The sequence below is a fragment of the Arachis duranensis genome, chromosome 4 (assembly GCF_000817695.3).
Source record: "Arachis duranensis cultivar V14167 chromosome 4, aradu.V14167.gnm2.J7QH, whole genome shotgun sequence".
NCBI classification, from domain to species: Eukaryota; Viridiplantae; Streptophyta; class Magnoliopsida; order Fabales; family Fabaceae; genus Arachis; species Arachis duranensis.
In genome coordinates this window covers 736,896-758,186 of record NC_029775.3, presented here as the reverse complement: position 1 = coordinate 758,186, position 21,291 = coordinate 736,896, and the positions used below count along the sequence as shown (strand labels likewise).

General features: G+C 33.9%; 1 protein-coding gene across 1 annotated transcript; it reads left to right on the top strand.

Moving 5' to 3' along the window:
• LOC107482351 (twinkle homolog protein, chloroplastic/mitochondrial) lies at positions 1-20,465 on the top strand. The gene is made up of 22 exons (XM_052260120.1): positions 1-140; positions 513-894; positions 989-1,119; positions 2,001-2,056; positions 2,154-2,211; positions 2,299-2,409; positions 5,827-5,910; positions 6,739-6,819; positions 7,161-7,226; positions 7,586-7,702; positions 7,815-7,862; positions 7,945-8,030; positions 9,235-9,298; positions 9,395-9,577; positions 11,123-11,298; positions 12,748-12,783; positions 14,841-14,924; positions 17,908-18,039; positions 18,987-19,083; positions 19,200-19,334; positions 19,431-19,498; positions 20,026-20,465. Exons 2-22 carry the CDS (start codon positions 660-662, stop codon positions 20,069-20,071), a joined length of 2,094 nt encoding a protein of 697 aa, XP_052116080.1. The 5' UTR covers positions 1-140; positions 513-659; the 3' UTR covers positions 20,072-20,465.
• Positions 20,466-21,291: the final 826 nt, after the last annotated feature.

Below are 21,291 nucleotides of genomic sequence, written 5' to 3'. Positions count from 1 at the left end.
CAGCACCGTCGCCTTCTTTGCAGTTCGCAGCGCAGTCGCCTTCCTCCGTTGCAGCGTCGTCGCCTTCCTCAGTCCGTTGCTGCCATCATCCTCCACACCTTCCTCCACGCTCTCTGAATCTCTAGAATGGAACGCCTCAGGTAATTTTGTTTGTTTCTAAATGATTTGTTTCTACTTTCTAATTTTATCTTGTTATAATTGATCACATTTCATCTTTTGAGCTTGTGCTGAAATTTTATTTATGGAGTTGCTGAATGCTGCTGAACAGAATTTGTATTCGTAGGGTTGCTGCTAAACTGATTTTTTATTTGGTTATGAACTGATATTTCTTTTTTCATATTATTTTTTGTTATGATTATGTGTTCTTGGTTCTGATTTTTGGGGTAGGGTTTTGGTAATGTTCTGAGTTTTGGTTATGTTTATTTGTTCTTGGTTCTAATTATTTGGTTTGCCCCTCTCTGCCATGTATTTCTTTCTCTGTTTACACCTCTGAAATCTATGTTTACTTGCAGCTCCGGGGTGGAGGAACTTCAAATTACTTGATTTTTATTATCACCATGTTTTGATTTTATGTTGATTCTGTTGCCATAAAATCAAATGCCCAGTAACAACAGTAAATATCATTGTTACAAACCCAAACCTGTTATTCTTCCCAGAACATGCGTCTTCGCTACCCTCACATGTTACTTGCCACCATGTCCATGACCACCCATCCTTTCTTCCGTCCCACTGGCACCCATCCATTCTCACCTCAACTGCACCATTTTAACCCCTGCAGATCCATTTTTACTATCCTCTGTTCCAGACCACCCCTTTCCAAGAACCATCCATTGCCCTCGCCACTCACATCCAACGGCTATTCTCGTTCTTCTCATGCCACTGTCCCCAGGCCAGGTATGTTATTTTTTTCTATTCTTTCGCCGCTAACCACTTTTTATTTTGTTTTATCTTTTGGAAGAGAGGAAACTAACCTTTTTTTTTTCTTAAGTTCATTTGGAGAACCCGGACGAGAATGAGAAAGAGAGGCGATTCAATTCGCTGAAATACAAGTTGGAGGCTGTTGGGTTGGATACTGGAATTTGTGTACCCGGCCAGTACAATCATTTGCTTTGTCCAATGGTATGTTTTTTTTGAGGGTGTTGATTATCACACTTTGTCTCCAGCAGGTACATGCTTTGTCCCTTATATGGGGACCAAAATAACCACATGTACCTACATGCACCAAAGTGTGCACTAACCTTCATCTTTTTAGTGCGTAATTTTGGTGTGCTATCATCCTATATTTCCATTGAAATTCTTCTCATGAATGGCTATTCAAGTTCGTGAGAATTAGAAGACAGCTAGTTTTGCAAAACATAGAATTGGATGCTGTTAAAATCATGTTTTACTGAAAATAAATACGAATCTAATCCATTTAAACCACTCATCAAAAGCTTTTTCCCATATTTTTCCTGCTTCAAACAAGGACAGAAAATGGGGGCATTTCAGGTACAAGTTACCAACTTTAGTGGTTTTACACATTGGAAAGTATTTCCCTTGTAGTGGCTGTATATCATACCTTTGAAGACATAATCCTTTTTCATAGCATCTGTTATTGGAGTTGGTCATGTTATGGGGTGTTGAAGTTCTTTGTGATAATTTTGCACAAATACATTGTAAGTAGCATAGTCTTGTTTGTCCCTTTCTTTTTTGGGATGGAATTAATTATAATACTTTAACTATGGTAGTCGGTATTATTTGTGAAACAAAATATTCAATGGAAGACTGTCTGAGAGTCTTTTGAATTCAGTGCATCTAACTTGGCTGTTCTTATGATTGACGAATTAATTTTGATGTCTTACTTCTGCCTCTAAGGCTCTAATACTCATTTTATTTCTGGCTTATATGATATATGATGATAGTAGCTCATTCTCTTTGCATATATCACATTTTGTTGTTTACTGCTATCAACTGTAAACCTTTTTTTGGTTGTATGTTTACTGTTATCTTTTGTGAGCCAGTGTGAAGGTGGTGAATCAGGAGAAAGAAGCTTATCTCTGTTCATTGCACACGATGGGTATGGATCAGATTTTTATGATCATATTTCTCGTATCTTATCTAGTTGTTGGTTTACCATACTTGTACATTGATATTTTGACAATATTTGAATTTAGCGGGTCTGCTGCATGGGTGTGTTTTCGTGGAAAATGTGGGTGGAGAGGTAGCACACAGGTTGGACATCATTTTCAAATGCGACATATCTTGTTTGACACGGGTGGCTTTGTTAATTGTTTCCTTGTTTGGTCTCTTGTATTGCAGGCCTTCGCTGACAGCCATTCACTCTCTACAGCAACGAGTCAAGTAGCCCAGGTTAAGAAAAAAAGAGAAATTACAGAGGAGGAGTTGCAGCTAGAACCACTTTGTAGCGAGGTCATTATATTTTACCTTACCTAATTCTGTCCTGGATCTTTTTGAACTCTGCCTGTATCATATACTTTTTGTAATAATTGGGAGTCATAATTCATTCTCCTAATATTTAAATGATTAAAATTTTAAATATATCTTATTTTTTGAAAACATAAAAAAAGATAAAAATTTGAAAACTTTTTCTATTTAGAATTTAGGAGGATAATGAAATAGGCCAGATGGCCTATTAGGGCCCTATAGCCTAGCCTAACTTGTTGTAAAATAGGTCCAAGCTCAGGCTGTTTTGAAAGCCTAAAATAGGCCAGTCTCAGACTCATAAATTAGTCTTATTGTCTTGTCAGACCTATTAAACATAAATAAATTATGTAAGTAATTTTTTATAATTTAAAGGGTTATTAAATATTTTATATTTATTATATTTTATTATAAATTATTTTCATATTTTAAATACTTAAAAAGTTTAAATATTCTTGTAAATGTTAAATTTGATATATTACATATAAGTAATTTTTTTATTAAAAAATAGTTTTTTAAAATAATATTTTTTCAATTTTTTATTTTCGTAAAAAAGATGTCAGGCTTTTAAAATGCTTCAGGTTAGGCCAGACTCAATAACAGGACAAGTTTAGTACTTTGAAAAAAAGTCTATAATAGATTGCAGGCTAGGCTCAGGCCAATTAATTACCTTACAGGCCTGGCTTATTAAGGGTGAAGCCTGGCTTGACCTGTTTCTTCTACCCTTAACAATTAGGAAGATGAGTTAGTATTCTTAATAATTTTTCATATACTTTATATCTGGTGCAGACATTGCCTGTGGGAAAACACCATGCATGGTTCTCTTTATGAGCATGTTTCTTCTCTTAAAAGCAAAAATTTTAAGGTTTTAATGAATTTTCAATTAGAAGAAATACTTAATGGTTTTTAACTGAAACATAGAATTGCTTGTTCTAGTTAAAGAAAAAAGGGCAGCCTAGTGCAAAGCATCCTACCTTACGTAATTCCATGACTTAAATCCATGACTTTGAGGTCACAGAAACAACTCAATTGTAGCTCCAAGGCTCCCCCTCTTTTTTCTTACTAAAAAGATCCTTTAAAAGGTGAAAAGAATAAGCACTTTTCTCAAAAGCCAATCAAAATGCATCCTGAGACTTTTAGTATCATATTCCTTCATGCCACTTCCTCAATAATATATAAATGTGATATCCGAGAATAGCTGAACCATTTTTATTGGAATCATGGGGTCCAACTGCTCGGGTCCTTCAATAATTTAATGAAGGATGCAATACCTTTCTCTTGAGGTTGCTTGTTAGCTATAGATTAAGCATTATGGTATTTCTAATTTGCAGTGTATGCCCCCATGGAATACTTTTTACTCATTCTAAATTTTTGGAGAGGAAATCAAATAAATCCGAAAACTTTGCAAGGATGCACTGTAGTTGGTTGGAGTGGAATGATAGGCTTTCTAGCCAGTTTCTTGTCATTAGAACTATTTCTTGATCAAATTTTTATTTCTTTTCTGTGGTGTTCTTGTAATGTTTTCATGTTCATTTCCTCTGGGAGTAGTTATGGTGACATATTTTCTCTGATAGTTGTTTATGTTATTGTGTGTAGCGTGCTGGTTGAATGTGCTTAATAGAGGCAAATGGAAGTATTGATTTAAAAATGTATTTTTCTTCAGTATTATTTTTGTGTGTGTGTGTGTGTATATAGAATAGCACAATTGTGTTTAATTGAATTAACCATTAATATTATTTCGTAAGTTCTTCGGGTGCTATTCTTATGATTGCTAATGTCTTTGTTGGGCTTTTCATTTACTCATAATCTGGACTCAATAAATTTATCATTTTCGTCTTTAAAGCTTAGTCACCATTAATGATTGGTTAGATCTCCCTGATTAAAGGTTGTGTTTGTTTTAGACTTTTAGTTACTCGCCTAATGAGATTAACTTTGAAGCATTGATGTCTCAGGGCCCATTGGTTTGTGAAAATATTCCTGTTTTTGTTTTCAATTTTTATTTTCCAAAAATAATTTTTGTAAGCTTTCTGTGTTTTTGGAAAGGTGATTGGTTTGTCAAAATAGAATTCATTTCAAACAAAGGAAACAATGAAAATATGTTTGGCTGATCCATTTTCCAAAACATATTTTCAATATTGAATTAAAAAATGTATTTGTTATTAAATGATAACATTATAAGTATATTCTATATTTTAGTTAATGCAGTGCAAATAATTTTATAAACTAGCTAGTTTGACTGTAAGGAATTATTCAAGAAAATAAAAGGTTTAATTACTCTGTTGGTCCCTATAGTTTTGCGAAATTTTTAATTAGGTCTTTATACTTTTTTTTCTTTTAATTGGGTCTCTGTACCAAATTTTTTTTCAATTAGGTCCCTCTTAGCAGTAATTGGCTTAATTGTATAGGGATCCAACTAAAAAAAAAAAAATTTGGTGCAGGGACCCAAATAAAAGAAAAAAAAAGTGTAGGGATCCAATTAAAAAAAAAATGGTGTAAGGACTCAATTAAAAGGAAAAAAAGTATAGGGACCTAATTAAAAATTTCGCGAAACTATAGGGACCAACAGAGTAATTAAACCAAAATAAAATAATAATAACAGTTCAAAATGATAAAATTTCATTGGATAATTTTTTCATTAATATAAAGTAACATTGATTTTTTTTTTAAGAAATAGAGATAAAAAATACAAAAAGGTGCAAAATCGTAAATATAAAAAAATAAACATTGATTTATTTAAAAAAAAAAGGCATATGAAATACAATAAAGTGCTAAAAATAAAAAATTAAAATTAAGGTGGAAGTGTTTGAATTTTGCACCCATTTGACTCCAAGTAACCTCTTTTACTCCAACTAGCTGTACTGTTCTGTTCTATTTGCACCCTTTGTCATTTTCAATTTTGTGTATCTTTTCAAATTCATTTTCAATTAAAGTATTTTTAAAAATGTATAACCAAACATATTTTCAAATTTTTTTCATTTTCACCGGAAATGAAGATGAAAATGGACAAACCATTTGGCCCCCAACGTTTTATCAAACAAATAAAGAAAAAAAAAGATGCTTTTAATTTGTTCTTCAATAAAGAAAAAACAAATAAAGAAACCATTGGCCTGCTAGGTTGGTTAGTTACATGGATTAAGTGACACCACAATGCCCTTATAATGATCTTTATGTGTTTAAACTATTTATATTTGAATTTATTTTAAGAATTTAATATAAGGTTTTCTTGTGTGTCTCTGCTACAGCTCTCCCTAGAGTGCTCACTCATTTATCTAAGCATCTTTATCTCTGATTGATTCATTTAGTTTCCAGTATTTTTGCTAGTAAATTGTTTTTTTTTTTTTTGATAAATAATTTTTTTGTTCAAATTCAAGTAATGTAAAGTAAATTTTGTTTACCCTTTTTCAGGTGCTTGCATATTTTTCAGAGCGCTTGATTTCACAAGAGACTTTGGAGAGAAATGCTGTCAAGCAGAGAAAATATGATGATCAGGTACAATGCGCCACTTCGTTATTTAGTTTGAGTTACATAGAAAATTACATGTTAAGATGTAGGTGATCTAATTGGTAAAATGAAGCAAAGCTAGCTGGTACTATTTTTGACGGGATAGATTGTGCATATACTTTTTCAATGATAAAGGTTTAGGGATATAGTAGTCTGCAGATTAATATATACCTTGAATTAATATTTGCCTTTTATTTTTTTTTAATTTATTTTATTCCTTTCGATTGAAGGGGAGATCAAAGCACAAAAGATTTAAGGTTTTTTTTTTTGTTTTTTAATAGACAATACCCCGTAGTTCATGTGATATGGTTTTGACATTGTTTAGACAGTGATTTTCATGTGAAAGCTTGAGGTCTTGAACGGTGGGGACTAAATTACAAAATTTAATTTTGTTTAGGGACCTAATTACAAACTTTTAAAGTGTAAGGATCAATTTGCAATTTTAGTGAAAGTATAGGGGGCTAACTGTGTAATTTAACATTTTTCCATGGATTATTTGGTCATGTGAGGAGGATTTCTTAACCTTTTTTCCTGCCTTGATGCTAATTTTCTTTTTAAGAAAATCAAAGATGTTTGGAAAAGAAACAATGCTGAAAATAAGAACCTTGCTATTTATGTAGTGTATTTTGGGTCATAGTTGATGACTTTTAGATAATGTAGATGAAGAATTAACTGTATTTGAGATTATCAATAAACATTTATTCTAGTATTTTATTGTAGCTGGTGCTAATTTTTTTTTAGGCAATGGCAGACTCTTTACTTTGCATGTCAGTGATGCTTTCTACTAATTTTTTTTCTGTAATATACATTTGGTAGATTGTTATTGCATTCACCTATCATCGAAATGGAGCACTTGTTAGTTGCAAATATCGAGACATCAACAAGAACTTTTGGCAGGTAAATGCAATTGCTGATACTTATCTAATATGCTTCACATTAAGTTAAACTACTGTGACATAATTACATGGAAAACAACAGCCTTTACCAACTAGTCAGGTCTGTTACATTTTCAAAGAAATGTAATTTAATTCAAGGTCTTCTATATCTGTCTTTCACTTGTTTGTTTCCTCCATCTGATTAACTTCTCCCTTAGTTCAATTTTTTGTACTCTTGTTTTATTCTGATTATGTTAGAAGACATTTATCATAGTTTTTGTCAAAATTTTTGGTTTCTGCTCATGTCATGCCCTTTTTAATTTATGAATATTACATCTTTTTTCTTGATATCCTTTATTTCAGGAAGCGAACACAGAAAAAATCTTATACGGATTGGATGACATAGAGGGACAAAATGATATTATCATTGTAAGTTTTGTGGTTCTTCCTTCTGTAGAAATTGATAGAGAAGCTGAGTATAAGATCTAGAAGAGTCCGGAGGCTACTAGAATCTAGAAACTGTTAGAGCAGTTATAAGAGCTGCCAGCTAGGATCGATTCCCCTAACAGTTCCGAATGACCTTTCTACCCCTTTGATCTAGAGTGCTGAACACTCTTTTTATTTATGTGTAATCACCACTCTAAAGTGAAAATAATCCCATTTTCCACAATTCTCAGTTTCTCCATCTTCTCTCTCCTTCTCTCACTTTCTCTCTATTCTGAAACATTATCAGAAATTATTCAGAGGTTACCGCTTGTTTTTTGCTTTTTATATTTGTTATACTATAGGTTGAAGGTGAAATGGACAAGCTAGCAATGGAAGAAGCTGGCTTCCGCAATTGTGTGAGTGTTCCTGATGGTGCACCTCCATCTGTCTCCTCAAAAGAGCTGCCCCCTCGTGAGAAGGTTTGTCTGGAGCTTAACATATGTTTTATCTATTGTTATTCTTTACTATGCTCACCCTTTTGTAATTTTAAAATCTGATGCTTTTGTCATCATCATCATTTTGTAAAGCTAGGATACAAAGTATCAGTATCTATGGAACTGCAAAGACCAATTGATGCAGGTCTGTAACTATTATTCTTCTTTTCACTCTGATGCACAGAAGTTATTGGCTTTTCTCAACTTTCTCACTATTCTAATGATAGGCATCCCGAATCATACTTGCCACTGACGGGGATCAACCTGGTCAAGCCTTGGCTGAGGAGCTTGCACGTCGCCTTGGAAAAGAAAGGTTCAAATTTACTGCTCATGACTTGGTTTTTCCCCATCCTTTTGAGATAAATCACAATTTTGTTTTTATTTTTTGATAAGTTAGCATTATATTATCATGTGTGAGATTCAATTTCTTACAAAATAGCCCCCAGAAGAAGGAAAGTCACACAAGGCACCCCAGAATATTATAAATGTGTGACAAGATCCCCAACCATGATGCCGTCAACCCCGTTAACGGAAGTGCCACTGTGGCATTGTCACATTTTGGGACTTTTGTCACACCTTTATAAACTTTTTGGAGATTTCATTTGGAAGAAGAGAATAATACAACATAGATGATAAATGTTCTGCTATAAAAGCAAAACAGATAATAAGGTTTATCTAATAGAGCACAACTTTGAAACTTCTCAACATGTTTGAGATGGAAAGTCCTCTAAGGTCATGAGCTTTACATGAAATAGATGCTGGAGATCTAATCATATGCCATAAAACTTTGGCATCTACGGCACTTCATAACAGGTCACAATGGCCACATTTTATCCAACTAGCCAACCCCACCTAATGAGACAAGACTTTATGTCATTGTAGTGATGTAGGGCTGATGGAAACAGGTTTGGCTTAGTTTACAAGAGGAGGGTTAAGTAGTTGACTGGATGATTTTAACTGTTTAGTCCCTATTTGCTGCTAGTTGGCTGTCTATTTGTTCTTTTTGAGCTAGTTTAGTAGGTTTAAGAGCAGTAGTTCTAGTCTTACCTGTTGCCTATAAATACCAGTGGTTAGCTAGTTTTTCAATTTAGTCAAATTTCTGTTAAGTCTGTTAGTTCAGGAGAGGAAGAACTTCCTCCACAATTGGTAGTTCCAACCGTGTATTCCAACAAGGGATTATGATTTGCAATCCCTAGTTCATCAATAAAGCCTACTGATTCTGCTAATCCATGATCCTATCCACTGCTAATGTATAAAATGTAAGATTAAACATGCTTATTGTTCATGCCAATTGTTCTCAAGATGTTTTTGTCATTCATTTTGTTCTGCATATTTTGCAAATTTATGATGGTTTATATGATAGAATGGTGGTGTCTTTGTCTGCTTTTTATTCTCTTATAAATTTTCTGTTGCCTTGAAGATAAGATTATTTTTCTGTTTCCTTGTGTTATTTACATTCTCCCCTCTTGGTTAATTGTATGCATTTATGAGTAAAACTCCTCCTTGTGTGCTTGTAGATGCTGGCGGGTCAGATGGCCAAAAAGAGGAAAGGGAGATGAAAGTTTCAAAGATGCAAATGAGGTCAGCTACTGATGCACTAGTTCCACTCGGATGTAGAATTGTGTGATCTAATTTTGCTCCATGGTAACTGTAGTAAGCCTTGTAACATTTAAGCAGGTTCTCATGTATTTGGGTGCTGATACACTGAGGGAAGCAGTTGAGAATGCCGAATTGTATCCAATACGTGGATTGTTTAACTTCAGAGATTACTTTGATGAGATTGATGCATATTATCATCGAACCTTAGGATATGAATTTGGCGTCTCAACTGGGTGGAATAATCTGAATGAGTTCTACAATGTAAGAGCAGTTAGTTACATTTCTCTATCTTCTACAATGTTGTCTTGTAGGGGTTTTTATTTTGACTTTTTTTTGGTTGCTTGTTTCTTTCTTTTTGGGATTGAAATTTTAAATTGAAAGAAAAATTAGTTTATATGACAAGGCATAATGAGTTGTCACAAAAGCGAAAAACAAAGATTCAAATTTTTAGTATTTTGTAATAAAAATAAAAGTTATTGATTCTGAATATGTAATAAGATTTCACTGAATTGTTTCAACAGGTAATGTATTGGTAAAATTTTAATTTAAATCTAAATATTCAATAACATATCAGTGGGTTATTTTTCACATATAACATGAATGACAATGAAGTTTCAATTTTTTGGTTGTTTTGAGAAACAACCAAAAATTGATTCTTCAATAATATGTTATATTATTATTGTTGGTGTTGTTGTTATTATTATTATTATTATTTTTATTAATAATTTCGGCAATCTATTATGACACAACAAAATTTGGATAAGACACCATTGTTAGATGTCAAGAGTTTTCAGTTGGCTGGATTTTACAATCCCGTTCTTTCCTACAGCGAAATGATATTGCTACTTCTGTTTTTGCTTAATGTATCAGTAGTTTAAAGTCCTATGAAGTACCATAATGGACACTCTATATGACAGGGATACAAACACATATTTCTAAATTGATAGCACATATAAATGGCAAACAAATATGTATATTTTCAAGATTTACACAAGTTCAAATATTCATAAATTTCAATCTATGTATCTCCTTCATACATTCCAGGTTCTTCCTGATATTATTGAACATTCTTGATCTATGTCAAATTTATGAGATTACTTACCATTGCTAAGTTTATCTGAATGGTTTGTAGAGTATCCTTTTTATTGACATTTTACTCTAGATTTAAGCTGTGATTCAGTTGGTTTCTATACTAAAAGGAAAAGAATATTTGGTTAAATAGGATTTTATGTATGGTGGGTGGATGGGGGTATCTTTGAGTGACAGACTGATTTGTGTTGGACACATGGAATGCCATTAAGTTCATGTTGGTACTTTCTAGTTTAAGTCTGAATCTAGATGGAATGAATCTTAACAATAGCATCGGGTAGGTGTTGTAGTCCTCCAAATTCCCGAAGTAGCAAACAATCTCAGGAATGCATATCCAAAATGTACATATGGCGCATAAAAAGTAGTAGCCGAACTTTCATAAATCAAAGATTTTCATATAAATGCCTTTCAGAAAATTCCTGAAAAACATATCATTGGATTGTATGCAAGAGATATTTATATATCAAGACCTTCAATATTATAAAGTCACTAAATTGTTAATTTTGAAATTTCAAGGACCAAATTAAACGTTTACTCAATCAGTGATGTAATACAAAGAAAAATATCCAGTGATACTCTTATGACATGATCCACTCTTCATTCTTTTTTCTTTATTTAAACAGAAGTATTTGTTAAATGGTATATAGTAAAGATAGAAGTTTTTGTATTTCATTCAAAACGGAGATGTTAGTGTTCTGATTAATTGCTTTTTATCAGGTTGTACCAGGAGAATTGACTCTAGTAACTGGAGTTCCCAATTCAGGGAAGAGTGAGTGGATTGATGCCCTTCTTTGCAATATTAATGAAATTGCTGGCTGGAAATTTGCACTTTGTTCCATGGAGAACAAGGTGAGCTATTTCATTTGTGATTTTCAAAATTTGGGTTTGCTATGATGGGACTTAACAGGATTGCGCTTAGATTAGAATGTTGATTGACCTCTCCTTCTAACCTTCATTGATCTTTTTTGTTTACTAGATAGAAAGAAATATCATTAATAAGAAGTGAAGGATAAGAGAGTGTTTTGTTTGAGTTTACATTTTCTGTTTTTCATTTTTAGTGTTTTTTGTTTTTAGGATTTTGTGAAGAAAAAGAGAAAACAGTTTAAGCAATAAAATCCTAAATAATGATAGATATGTAAAAAGCGGGTCCGATGACGTCTATTCCTAATCCTAAATGGAACGGAACGACGCAGGGATCTAAAATACTACATATATATATATAAGTAGATAAGACGATAAGACGATTTTTTCGATTCCTTTTTGTATCTAAATGATATATAATTGAATTAGTATTTTCTGTTATCATTTTGTTACACACCCAAATATGGGGTGAGAATAGAAGCTTTTAAGACTATGAGGGGACAGATTCTGCCATTACCTTTTCATCACAGCAGGAAGAGGAGCGTAGAGGGTAAAAGGGGGAAATAATAAAAATGGGGATATTCTTGTAACTAAATATCATCTGGCACTAGTAGTGAGAGAAGTGTGAAAGAGGGTCAGGGGAGTGATCCTAATTGGATTGGTTGTGGGTGTAGGAGGGGTATTAGTAGTAACAGAATGAGTGAGAGATAGGAATTGAGAGAATAGGAAGGTTTAGGAGAGGCTGGCTCTCCAAATATCACCCAAGCATCTCTATACTGTTTAGTTTTCTTTCATAATTCAATAATATCAAGGGAGTGTGATCATCCTGATTCACCCCTTTTCTTTCTGTTTGGTTGTGTGTGTGAATTCTTTTTCTCAGGTACCAGTTGTTACAACCTCCTATCTTCACTTTTTTCTTCACAAAAGCTTGAAAACAAAACACTGAAACTGGAAACAAAAATTGGAAATGCAAACCCATCAGACCCTAACTTCAGTTTTAATTGATCTGTTTTGTCAACAGTTTTTTGTAGGTTGAACCATGATAAGTTATGTGCCAATTTCTCATACTTATTCTTCTTTTGTATGTTTACTTATAACCTATTTGTTATGTAAACGGTAATTAACTTTGTTTGTAATTCCTTCAATGGTCTCTTGTGGACATCTAGCAATTTTTTGGTGTAAAGATCATCATTTTATAGGAGACTTTTGCTCTCAGACTGGAGACCTATGCTTTATTGATAAATCTTTTGTTTTGTTTTGCTTTTGTATAGTGGAACCCTTATTCCTAATTTGTATTATCATTCTCATCTTATTGAAATTCTTTATGTATATATATTGCAAATTCTAGTTTGAAGATTTTTCGGTGGCTATACAAGTGTTACTAAAATTAAAATCATACTTTTTTTTTATATTTTGGTAATAATTATTTTTTAAGTTAAAAAGCATTGTTAAATAATACAAAAGTGTTACTTTAATTTTAGCAACGTTTTTTCAGAAAAGCCTTTCTTTGAAGCGCGGTGAGCTTTCTCTATACAATAGTTATAGTTAACACTTCTGGTCATCTTTTGTCAGCTCTCTTTTGTCATGTTTTTCTTTGTTTATATTCCTGAAATTGTCTTTTACATTTTGCATGATTTTGAAGTTTATAAGGTCCCCGTTTGTCATTATTGTAGGTCACCTACAGTTTGGAGGATTTTGCCAATTACATAAGAAAATCTTTGTTTTGGCTATAGGTTATCTGACCTAACCTTTGCTTAAGGGCCAAATTTTATAATCCTCTACATTGATTCGGCCAAAACTGAAAATAAGAATTTGTGTGTCCACATCCCCCTTCAGTATTCTAGGTTAAGATTTCAAGAATTTCGAATATTTTTCCTTTTTGTTTTTTTTTTATTTTTTTGAAAAGTCCCCATTGTACTTTATATTCTCCTGACATCCTTCATTCCTAGTGGTTCAAATATTATGGTATGTGTTGGGATTGGGTGTTAGATAGGAAATGATAAAGCTAAATGAATGTTACTTATATAAATTGAAGGAAATCCTAATTGATAAGGAAATAATTATGCAATAATAGTAAATATTAAAACTCATTCTTGGAAATCATCACAGATACTCCGTGATATTCCTAGAGATGTTATAAGATATTCTTTTATTTTCTAATAGTGTGCATTATTTTAAAGTTGTTAACCTTGTTGATTAACATATTTGATTACGTGTGCTTTTTCTTTGTGTCCATAGTAAACGGCGACTTCCACAATAGGAAAGGGGTGGGGCTAGAAAATTTCTGGGGCGAACATATACATGGGTAGGATTTTGGAAAATAAACAGAAAATAAAGCAATTTTTACTTCAATAGAGAAGTAGGAAAAAAACAGCTTTAATAATCCACGAAATGAGATGCCATAGAGGATGGCAAGACATACTACTACTGCTCTATTTCGGGCATCTCAATTATTTTCTATTTAGCTTTCAAATGACTGCCTTGAATGTATAGGGCTAACTGCAGCTTACCTCTCTGAACTTTGACTAATGTGCAGTATACCCTCTAACGTTTCAAAAGGTGCAATTTGATCCCCTTAATATTATCAAATTATGAAAAAAGACCTTCTTATAACCTTTCTTAATTGAAGGGTAATCCTGGAATGAAAGTTTTGCATGAGTTTCTAGCACATTTTGAAATGTTAGTGGGTAATCTGCTGGAGTCAAAGTTCCGGGGGGGTAATTTGCATTTTACCCTATGTAAAGAAGGGAATATTTGGGGTGTAGAGTCCATGATTTTTTTGCAATGTCAACAGTTCATGAGACAGAAAAGTTCATATGATTTGGTTGGATAATAGGCAGTATATCATATTGTATGAGCTGATACTTAATATTTTGGCGGGAGTTTGGGATTCAATGTTAATAACTTCCATTGTTCTTTTTCCAATTGTTTCCCGCTGATAAAATTTCTATTAGGATGAAGAAAGGAAGTGTACATAGATATAGGAGGACAAGAGTCTGTTAGGGACTTGGGTATTATTGGGTACCCAAAATCCCACATTGGGAAGTTTGGGATGCTTGATATTGTATCAGTGTCGCATGTCTTCATCTTCCTCAAGTAGCAGAGAGGGAGAGTGAATGAAAGAGAGTAGAGTGTGTGTGAAGAGGGAGAGTGAATGAAAGAGAGTAGAGAGTGTGTGAAGAGGCAGAATACCAGATCCAGAAAAGAGCTTTAGGGTTATTAAAATGACAAAGACCCTTAAAAAACTTCCAAAAAAGAAAACCGCCAATCTGCCTTACATGTATTGGACTGCCATGGCACCATCGCCAATGCGGCCGACATTTGCCCAATGCCATTTCCGCATTCTGGACACCAAAGATGGCAGTTAACCCAAAAACCGCCACACCTTAACTCCATGGCACCACCATGGCAGCAATTTATAAACACTGATCAAGTTTGATGAATTACTTCATTTTGTTATTGACTGCTTGTCCCCATTTTTTGTATCTCAGAATGTTCTATGACTGCAATAATTGTGGACATTGTTATGTAGAATTCTTTGATCATCTTAGTTGACTTGCTTATATAATGATAGTTATGGTGAACATACTGAACGGATGTGTTTGGAGGAATACGAACAAGGCAAGCTCTGGCTAAGTGATACTTTCTTTCTCATAAGGTTAGCCAATTACAAAAAACTCTTCTACTAATGTTTCCATGCCAATCATTGTTAGATAGCTTCTCTTTTTCCCATGAATTTGGTGCTTCATTGGTGTTTACTTTATTCATACTTAATATTTGAAAAGAGATGCATAGTATGTTTACTATTACGGTTTTTGTTTCACCACTTGAGCTCTGTTTCTCTTGTGAATGGCTTGAAAGTCAGTCTACTTATGAATATATGAACTCAATATATAGAATATGTATCTAGTCAAATCTCTTAGATTTAAGGATTTATGATTATGTGGTTATAGCAATACCATCTACGTAGAAAACAAGATAATGCATTGACTTGAGAATGGATGATTATGGTTTACAAAGTGTTTTCCTAACTGTTCACTACACTGCATACAAATTCCATATGATAAATTTTCTGAACAATGCCTGTATGACTGTTTAAGACCGTATAGGGACTATACATCTCAATATGAAAACTAGACCTGACTCCCTCCAAGCAAAATAGCCCAGTGATTTTTCAATGTTGACTTCGTACTGTGTTACTGTGGAGAGGCAACGCTACCAACCAGAATGATAACATAGATGATAAACAAATTAACCAATGTCAACAAACATCTTGAATTCTTTTAAATCCTTCCCACAATAATAACAAGCAGAGTATAGAATAGAGAAAAGGATGAAGGTAGAGAGATCTAGAATAGAACAGAAAAGAGAAATAGAATAGAATAGAAATATGGAATTGTCTCATCCAAGCATATCAGTGTGATATTCCCAGGTCTGAAAGTATGTTCAAGTATGATGTATGAGTAATATGTGTAAAGTATGAACAGTAACAGAAATGATAACTTGGCTTTCGAGAGGCCAAGACTCTCCACTAATTCCACGCACCACTTTCCCGAATACAAAGGCATTTCCCGGTTTCTATTTATATCGCTCATTCCTTCTAACAGATTCCCTAACAAACTCGGTCCCACTCCCTTAATTATTTAAATTTCTTTCTTCTCTGATATGTAAATTCCAGAGTGGGGATTCCCTTTCTGCCCTTCCACCACTCTGCTATTTGGGTTTGTAACAATACCCGCCTCGGAAACACCTGCTGCAACTTGTCAGCCTGCTTCCAACTTCTTTCAAACTCAGGCAAGTTGAGCCATTTAACTAGGACTTCTAGCTCCCCTTTGGCATTGCTTCTGCTGTCCAGGACCTTCTCAGGAGCCACCACCAACTCAGCGTCTTCTGATAACTCATCCGGAATAGGCTGCGGAGACATAGAGGGGCTGATACTCTTCTTGAGAAGAGCGACATGGGGAACACCTGACGGATCTTGGCTGTCTCCGGCAGCTTGAGCTGATACACCACTTCACCAATCCTCTCCAAAACCTCAAAAGGCCCATAAAAACGAGCCTAGAGCTTCTCATTAATTGTGGATGCCAAGGACCCCATCCTATATAGATGAAGCTTCAAATAGACCATATCACCCACTGCGAACACTACATCCCACCTCTTCTTATTGGCTTGCTGTTTCATCAGATTTTGGGCATGGTTTAAATGAAATTGTAGCTCATCTAACATCTGATTTCGTTCTGACAATAGAAGTCTTACATCCTCCACAGCTGATTCGAAACCACCCTTAAACTCAGGCGGTGGTTCCCTCCCATACAAGGCTCCAAATGCAGCATCCGAATGGAACCATGGTAGCTAGTGTTGTACCAAAATTCTGCCGAAGATAACCAAGCCGGCCACTGTTTCGGTTTCAACCCTGTAAGACACCAGAGATAAGTTTCCAAGCATTTGTTGACAGCCTCCATTTGCCCATCCGATTGGGGATGATAGGCAGACGACATCCTTAATGAAGTCCCAGCTTGTTTGAAAACCTCAGCCTAGAAGGTACTCATAAAGATTTTGTCCCTACCTGAGACGATGAATGAGGGAAATCCATGAAGACGCACCAATTCTTTGATGAATAAAGAGGCCACATCCTTTGCACTAAAGGGTTGAGAAAGGGGACAGAAGTGGGCATAAAGGCAATCAACCACCACAAAAATGGTGTCCATTCCCTTAACCTTTGGCATCCCCCCAATGAATTCCATAGAAATGTCTGCCCACACATTAGCAGGAATTGGTAAGGGATGTAGCAGACCTGCTGGTTTTAAAGTGGAGTGTTTGTTATGCTGACACACCTCACACTCCTTAATGAAATCCATGATAGCAGCCTTCATACCTTCCCAATACAGCAGGGAAGAAATTCTCTTGTAAGTGTGAAAGAACCCAAAATGTTCATATCTTAAATCTTTAGGTTTTCAGATAAAATTTTCTCCAAGACATTCATTTGGAAATATAAACTTGGGTCTTTTGTTTGGCATTTCATCTTAGTTGGACTAATAATAATGGCAAACTACAAACGCACAATCTTCTGATCGCTTTGTGTTTTATATGTACTTATAGTTCAGAATTAATGTGTCATTCAAATATTTATTTATTTGTTGTTGTCCTGCTGGGATTATCTTGGATCAAGCTTTGAGAAGTTTGGGGATACCCCCTAACAAGCCACATAGTTTTTTCTTTTCTTTAAATTTTTTCACTTGATTTTGTGCCTTTGGAATTTTCATATAAAATAAGCTAATATTTTATTTTTTATTGCAAATTTTTATTTATTTGTTTATATTTTGCTATTCTATGTTGTCTTTACTATTTAGCTAGAATTTCCAAGGGCTATCATATTTTGACAACATTTGGATATGGTTGCCTACCTTACATCCATGTGGCATTAAGCAATTCTTTTTTTGGTGTCTTTGGTAGATATGCAAAGTTTGGCATGTCTAATTTATGTGGCTCAATCTTTAGGACTTGTTACTATTTTAAATTCTTGTGAGGAGACCCTATTATCTAACTATGTGCACTTCTCTCTTACAGTAGTATAATTTTTTTTCTCTTAAAAATATTGTAATTTCATGTCAAACTAATGAATTCTGGTGGCGGACTACTAGGTGTGAAGATGATTCCCTTCCAAGTATAAAGTGGGTTCTTGACCTTGCAAAAGCAGCTGTATTAAGGCATGGGGTGCGTGGACTTGTGATTGATCCTTATAATGAGCTTGATCATCAACGACCTTCGAACCAGTAATTCTCCAATTCTGAATATGGAAATTTGTTTAGCTATGTCTACGTTATTTTTATATATGACTTCATCTTCTATCAATTAAATATTTGATTTCATCATCGATACACCTTTTCTCTTATTTTTTGCGAGGGGTAAACAAGGAACAAGAAGTTATAGTCTTTTATGTTTTTATTTTTAATTTTTTTCATCATATATAATTACAGTTTATGAAAAGAGAAGTGTTATTGACTTCCCACCTGTGTATGCGTTGTAAATATACACACTTGAAAGATAGGATGATAACTACCTAATCCTACAGCAGATAAGATATGAGATAAGCCTCGTCAGTAGTTATAATTATAATATCTTATAACAGATTACGAAAACCTTTTCACTCAAGCTAAAGCTTAGTAATCTATCTTTAAGCATGTTAGAAAATAGCTCAAAATAGCAAGAAAAGACACCAGAATTCAGCAACATTTTAAAGCCAAGTAACAAGACGAGATAACTAGCTAGAAAATGGGGCCATACGACTGCTGAAAATTTATTTAGGACCATACAGAACTGCTGGAGTTTGAACCATGGTTATATGGGACTGCCGGATGTTGAACTGGGGCAGCATGTGACTGCCATATAACGAGCCATATGTTTTCTATTTGAGCGAATACATAGCCAAGCAATGAGACTGAAGTTTGCTGGACCAGAAGACTAAGAAACAGAGACTGGGCAGTATTTTCTTTTTATTATCCGAGACTGGGCACCATGAATTGATGTCTGCTGGACTAAAATTTATGCCCAAATCTCACTTTTAATGAGCACTATTACACATGATAGATGCTTATTTCTGACGTGAATAAAACCAATGTCACCCTTTGCTTTGTTACTGTGATCATTCTTTCTCTTGTACCTCAATGTTGTCCATTCGAAGAATATCTAATTGCTGTTGATTTTCTGTTGCAACTTGCAGGACTGAAACTGAATATGTAAGTCAGATGCTTACCTTAATCAAACGTTTTGCCCAATTTCATGGATGCCATGTTTGGTTTGTTGCACATCCCAGGCAGGTTAGTAATAATCAACATACATCTTCAACTTTTTCTTTTCTTTCTTTTTTTTCTTTTAAATTTTATTTATTCACTCTATATGATGTTCATATCTCATTTCTCATGTAATCTAATAGCTTCATAATTGGACTGGTGGTCCTCCTAATCTGTATGATATAAGTGGAAGTGCACACTTCATAAATAAGTGTGACAATGGAATTGTTATCCATCGTAATCGGGATCCAGAGGCTGGGCCAATTGATCAAGTTCAGGTGATTGTTTATAGCAAAATTGTGGATAGTTTAAGTTATCATTTAATATTCATATACTAAATAAAATAAATATGTTCTACTGTGCCTTCGGTTCAGGTGTGTGTTCGAAAGGTACGGAATAAGGTCGCTGGGACAGTAGGTGATGCCTTACTGTTGTATAATAGGTACAAAGATTATCCCTCTTGATCCTTTATTACTTTACTGCCATGCATTCTCCAATTGTTCAGTTAAACAAAGTTTCATCAACAGAGTACATGATCAGGGATTATGATGAAGCCATACTTAAGTGCTTAGTCTGATATTGGTTTTACAATAAGTTTATAGTGGCAATGGGGTTACTCTACCTTGTACCCTAAGTTCTTGTAAATTTAATGGCTCGAGTCAGCTTTTTCATCTCAGATAGCTTGTTTCTTGCTTTCTTAGTAACACCTCTGACTTCTTTTAACTTCTTTGGAATTAAGCACAGTATTGCATCTTGAGAAGTTGAAATACTAATTCTCACAAAGTACTAAAACCATCCAAATATCCTTTTCTTATTGCAAAGATCCTTTTCTTCCTATAATCTTTCATACCTACCTGCCCTTTCATCCCCACCATAAAAAGATAAATAAAAATAATCTATTTGGTTCTTGGGTTAATTCTTATAGTTTGTGTTTACTAAATTAATTATTCTTATTATTATGTTGGGCAGGGTAACTGGCGAGTTCACGCCAGTTTATAAAAAGAGTAAGCATTGAAACAAGTACGTCTTGAAATGATGTTACCACCAATGGAACATGGCTATGGTGTGACATCTTATGCTTTGCAGGATTTGAATGTATTAACATGTAATTTTCACCAGATTAGGTTTTTGTATCTTAGGAATATATCTTAGAAATTTAATTTAGTTGTTATGCGTAATAGTTGTACAGTACAGATATAGATGGTTGTTACCTTTGTAATGACCGTTGGATCCCGATTGAATGAAGGGTTGAAGGGTAGTGCAGTTAGAGAAGATTGTAGTTCTCAATCCTATTAGAATTTTACTCAGACTACTAATCGGTTCTGTTTTCGAATGTTCTAAGACAAGTTCCCAGGAATAATTCCCTGGTTGATATTATATTCATCTTGAGTAGTAGCCGTCATGCCAAAGGATGTGACTGAAGACAGAGCATGGTCAACGTTCCAAAATCCCAAACCTTTATATCTTGAAAGAAAACTTGTTTTCCAATGTAGTTTAGGAAAAATCATAGCTACAAAGACAGTTGCTGGGGACTGGCAACAGGCAAGAACACACTGACCGATTATTATTTAACTTAATGCAGATAACATGGGGGGATGTTTTAAGATTCATATGAACACTAACAAGGGTAAAATGATTTCTTTGTTGGTACGTTTAATGGGAAATATTTTTGAAAAACTTACATCCAAAATTCAAGTGCTTAAAGGGTCTTGGCTAGGGTTAAAAGTTAATGATCATTATCCTTATCATTAGTCACAAACATATCAATTATTAAGAGTTAATCTTGTTTCGTCAATCTCTACTACACAAAGTCAAGTAAGCATAATTGGTCTTAATTTACTGATTGAATTTAGTACAAAGTTAGTGAAAACAAGATTAACTAATTGGTTTTAACTCACTAATTAAATTTAGTACAAAGTTAGTGTTAATGAAAACAAGATCAACTAACAATGTTATAAATTACTATACCATGGGTGGGAACTAATGATTGGTTCTCTCTATAAAGATTTGGATTTGCTCAAAATGATCAAATTATATCTGGTCTTGTTTCTACATTTTCAGTCATTTTAAATATTATTATAAAATATTAAATTTTCCGTTATTTAAATCAAAAGACTCAAGATTACTTAATTCTTCGATCTCAAGTCAAAAAAGAAAAAATTTATTCTATAATCAAAATAAATATTTTATCAAATAGTTCATTATATAATTTTATTATAATAGTGTTTAAGATAA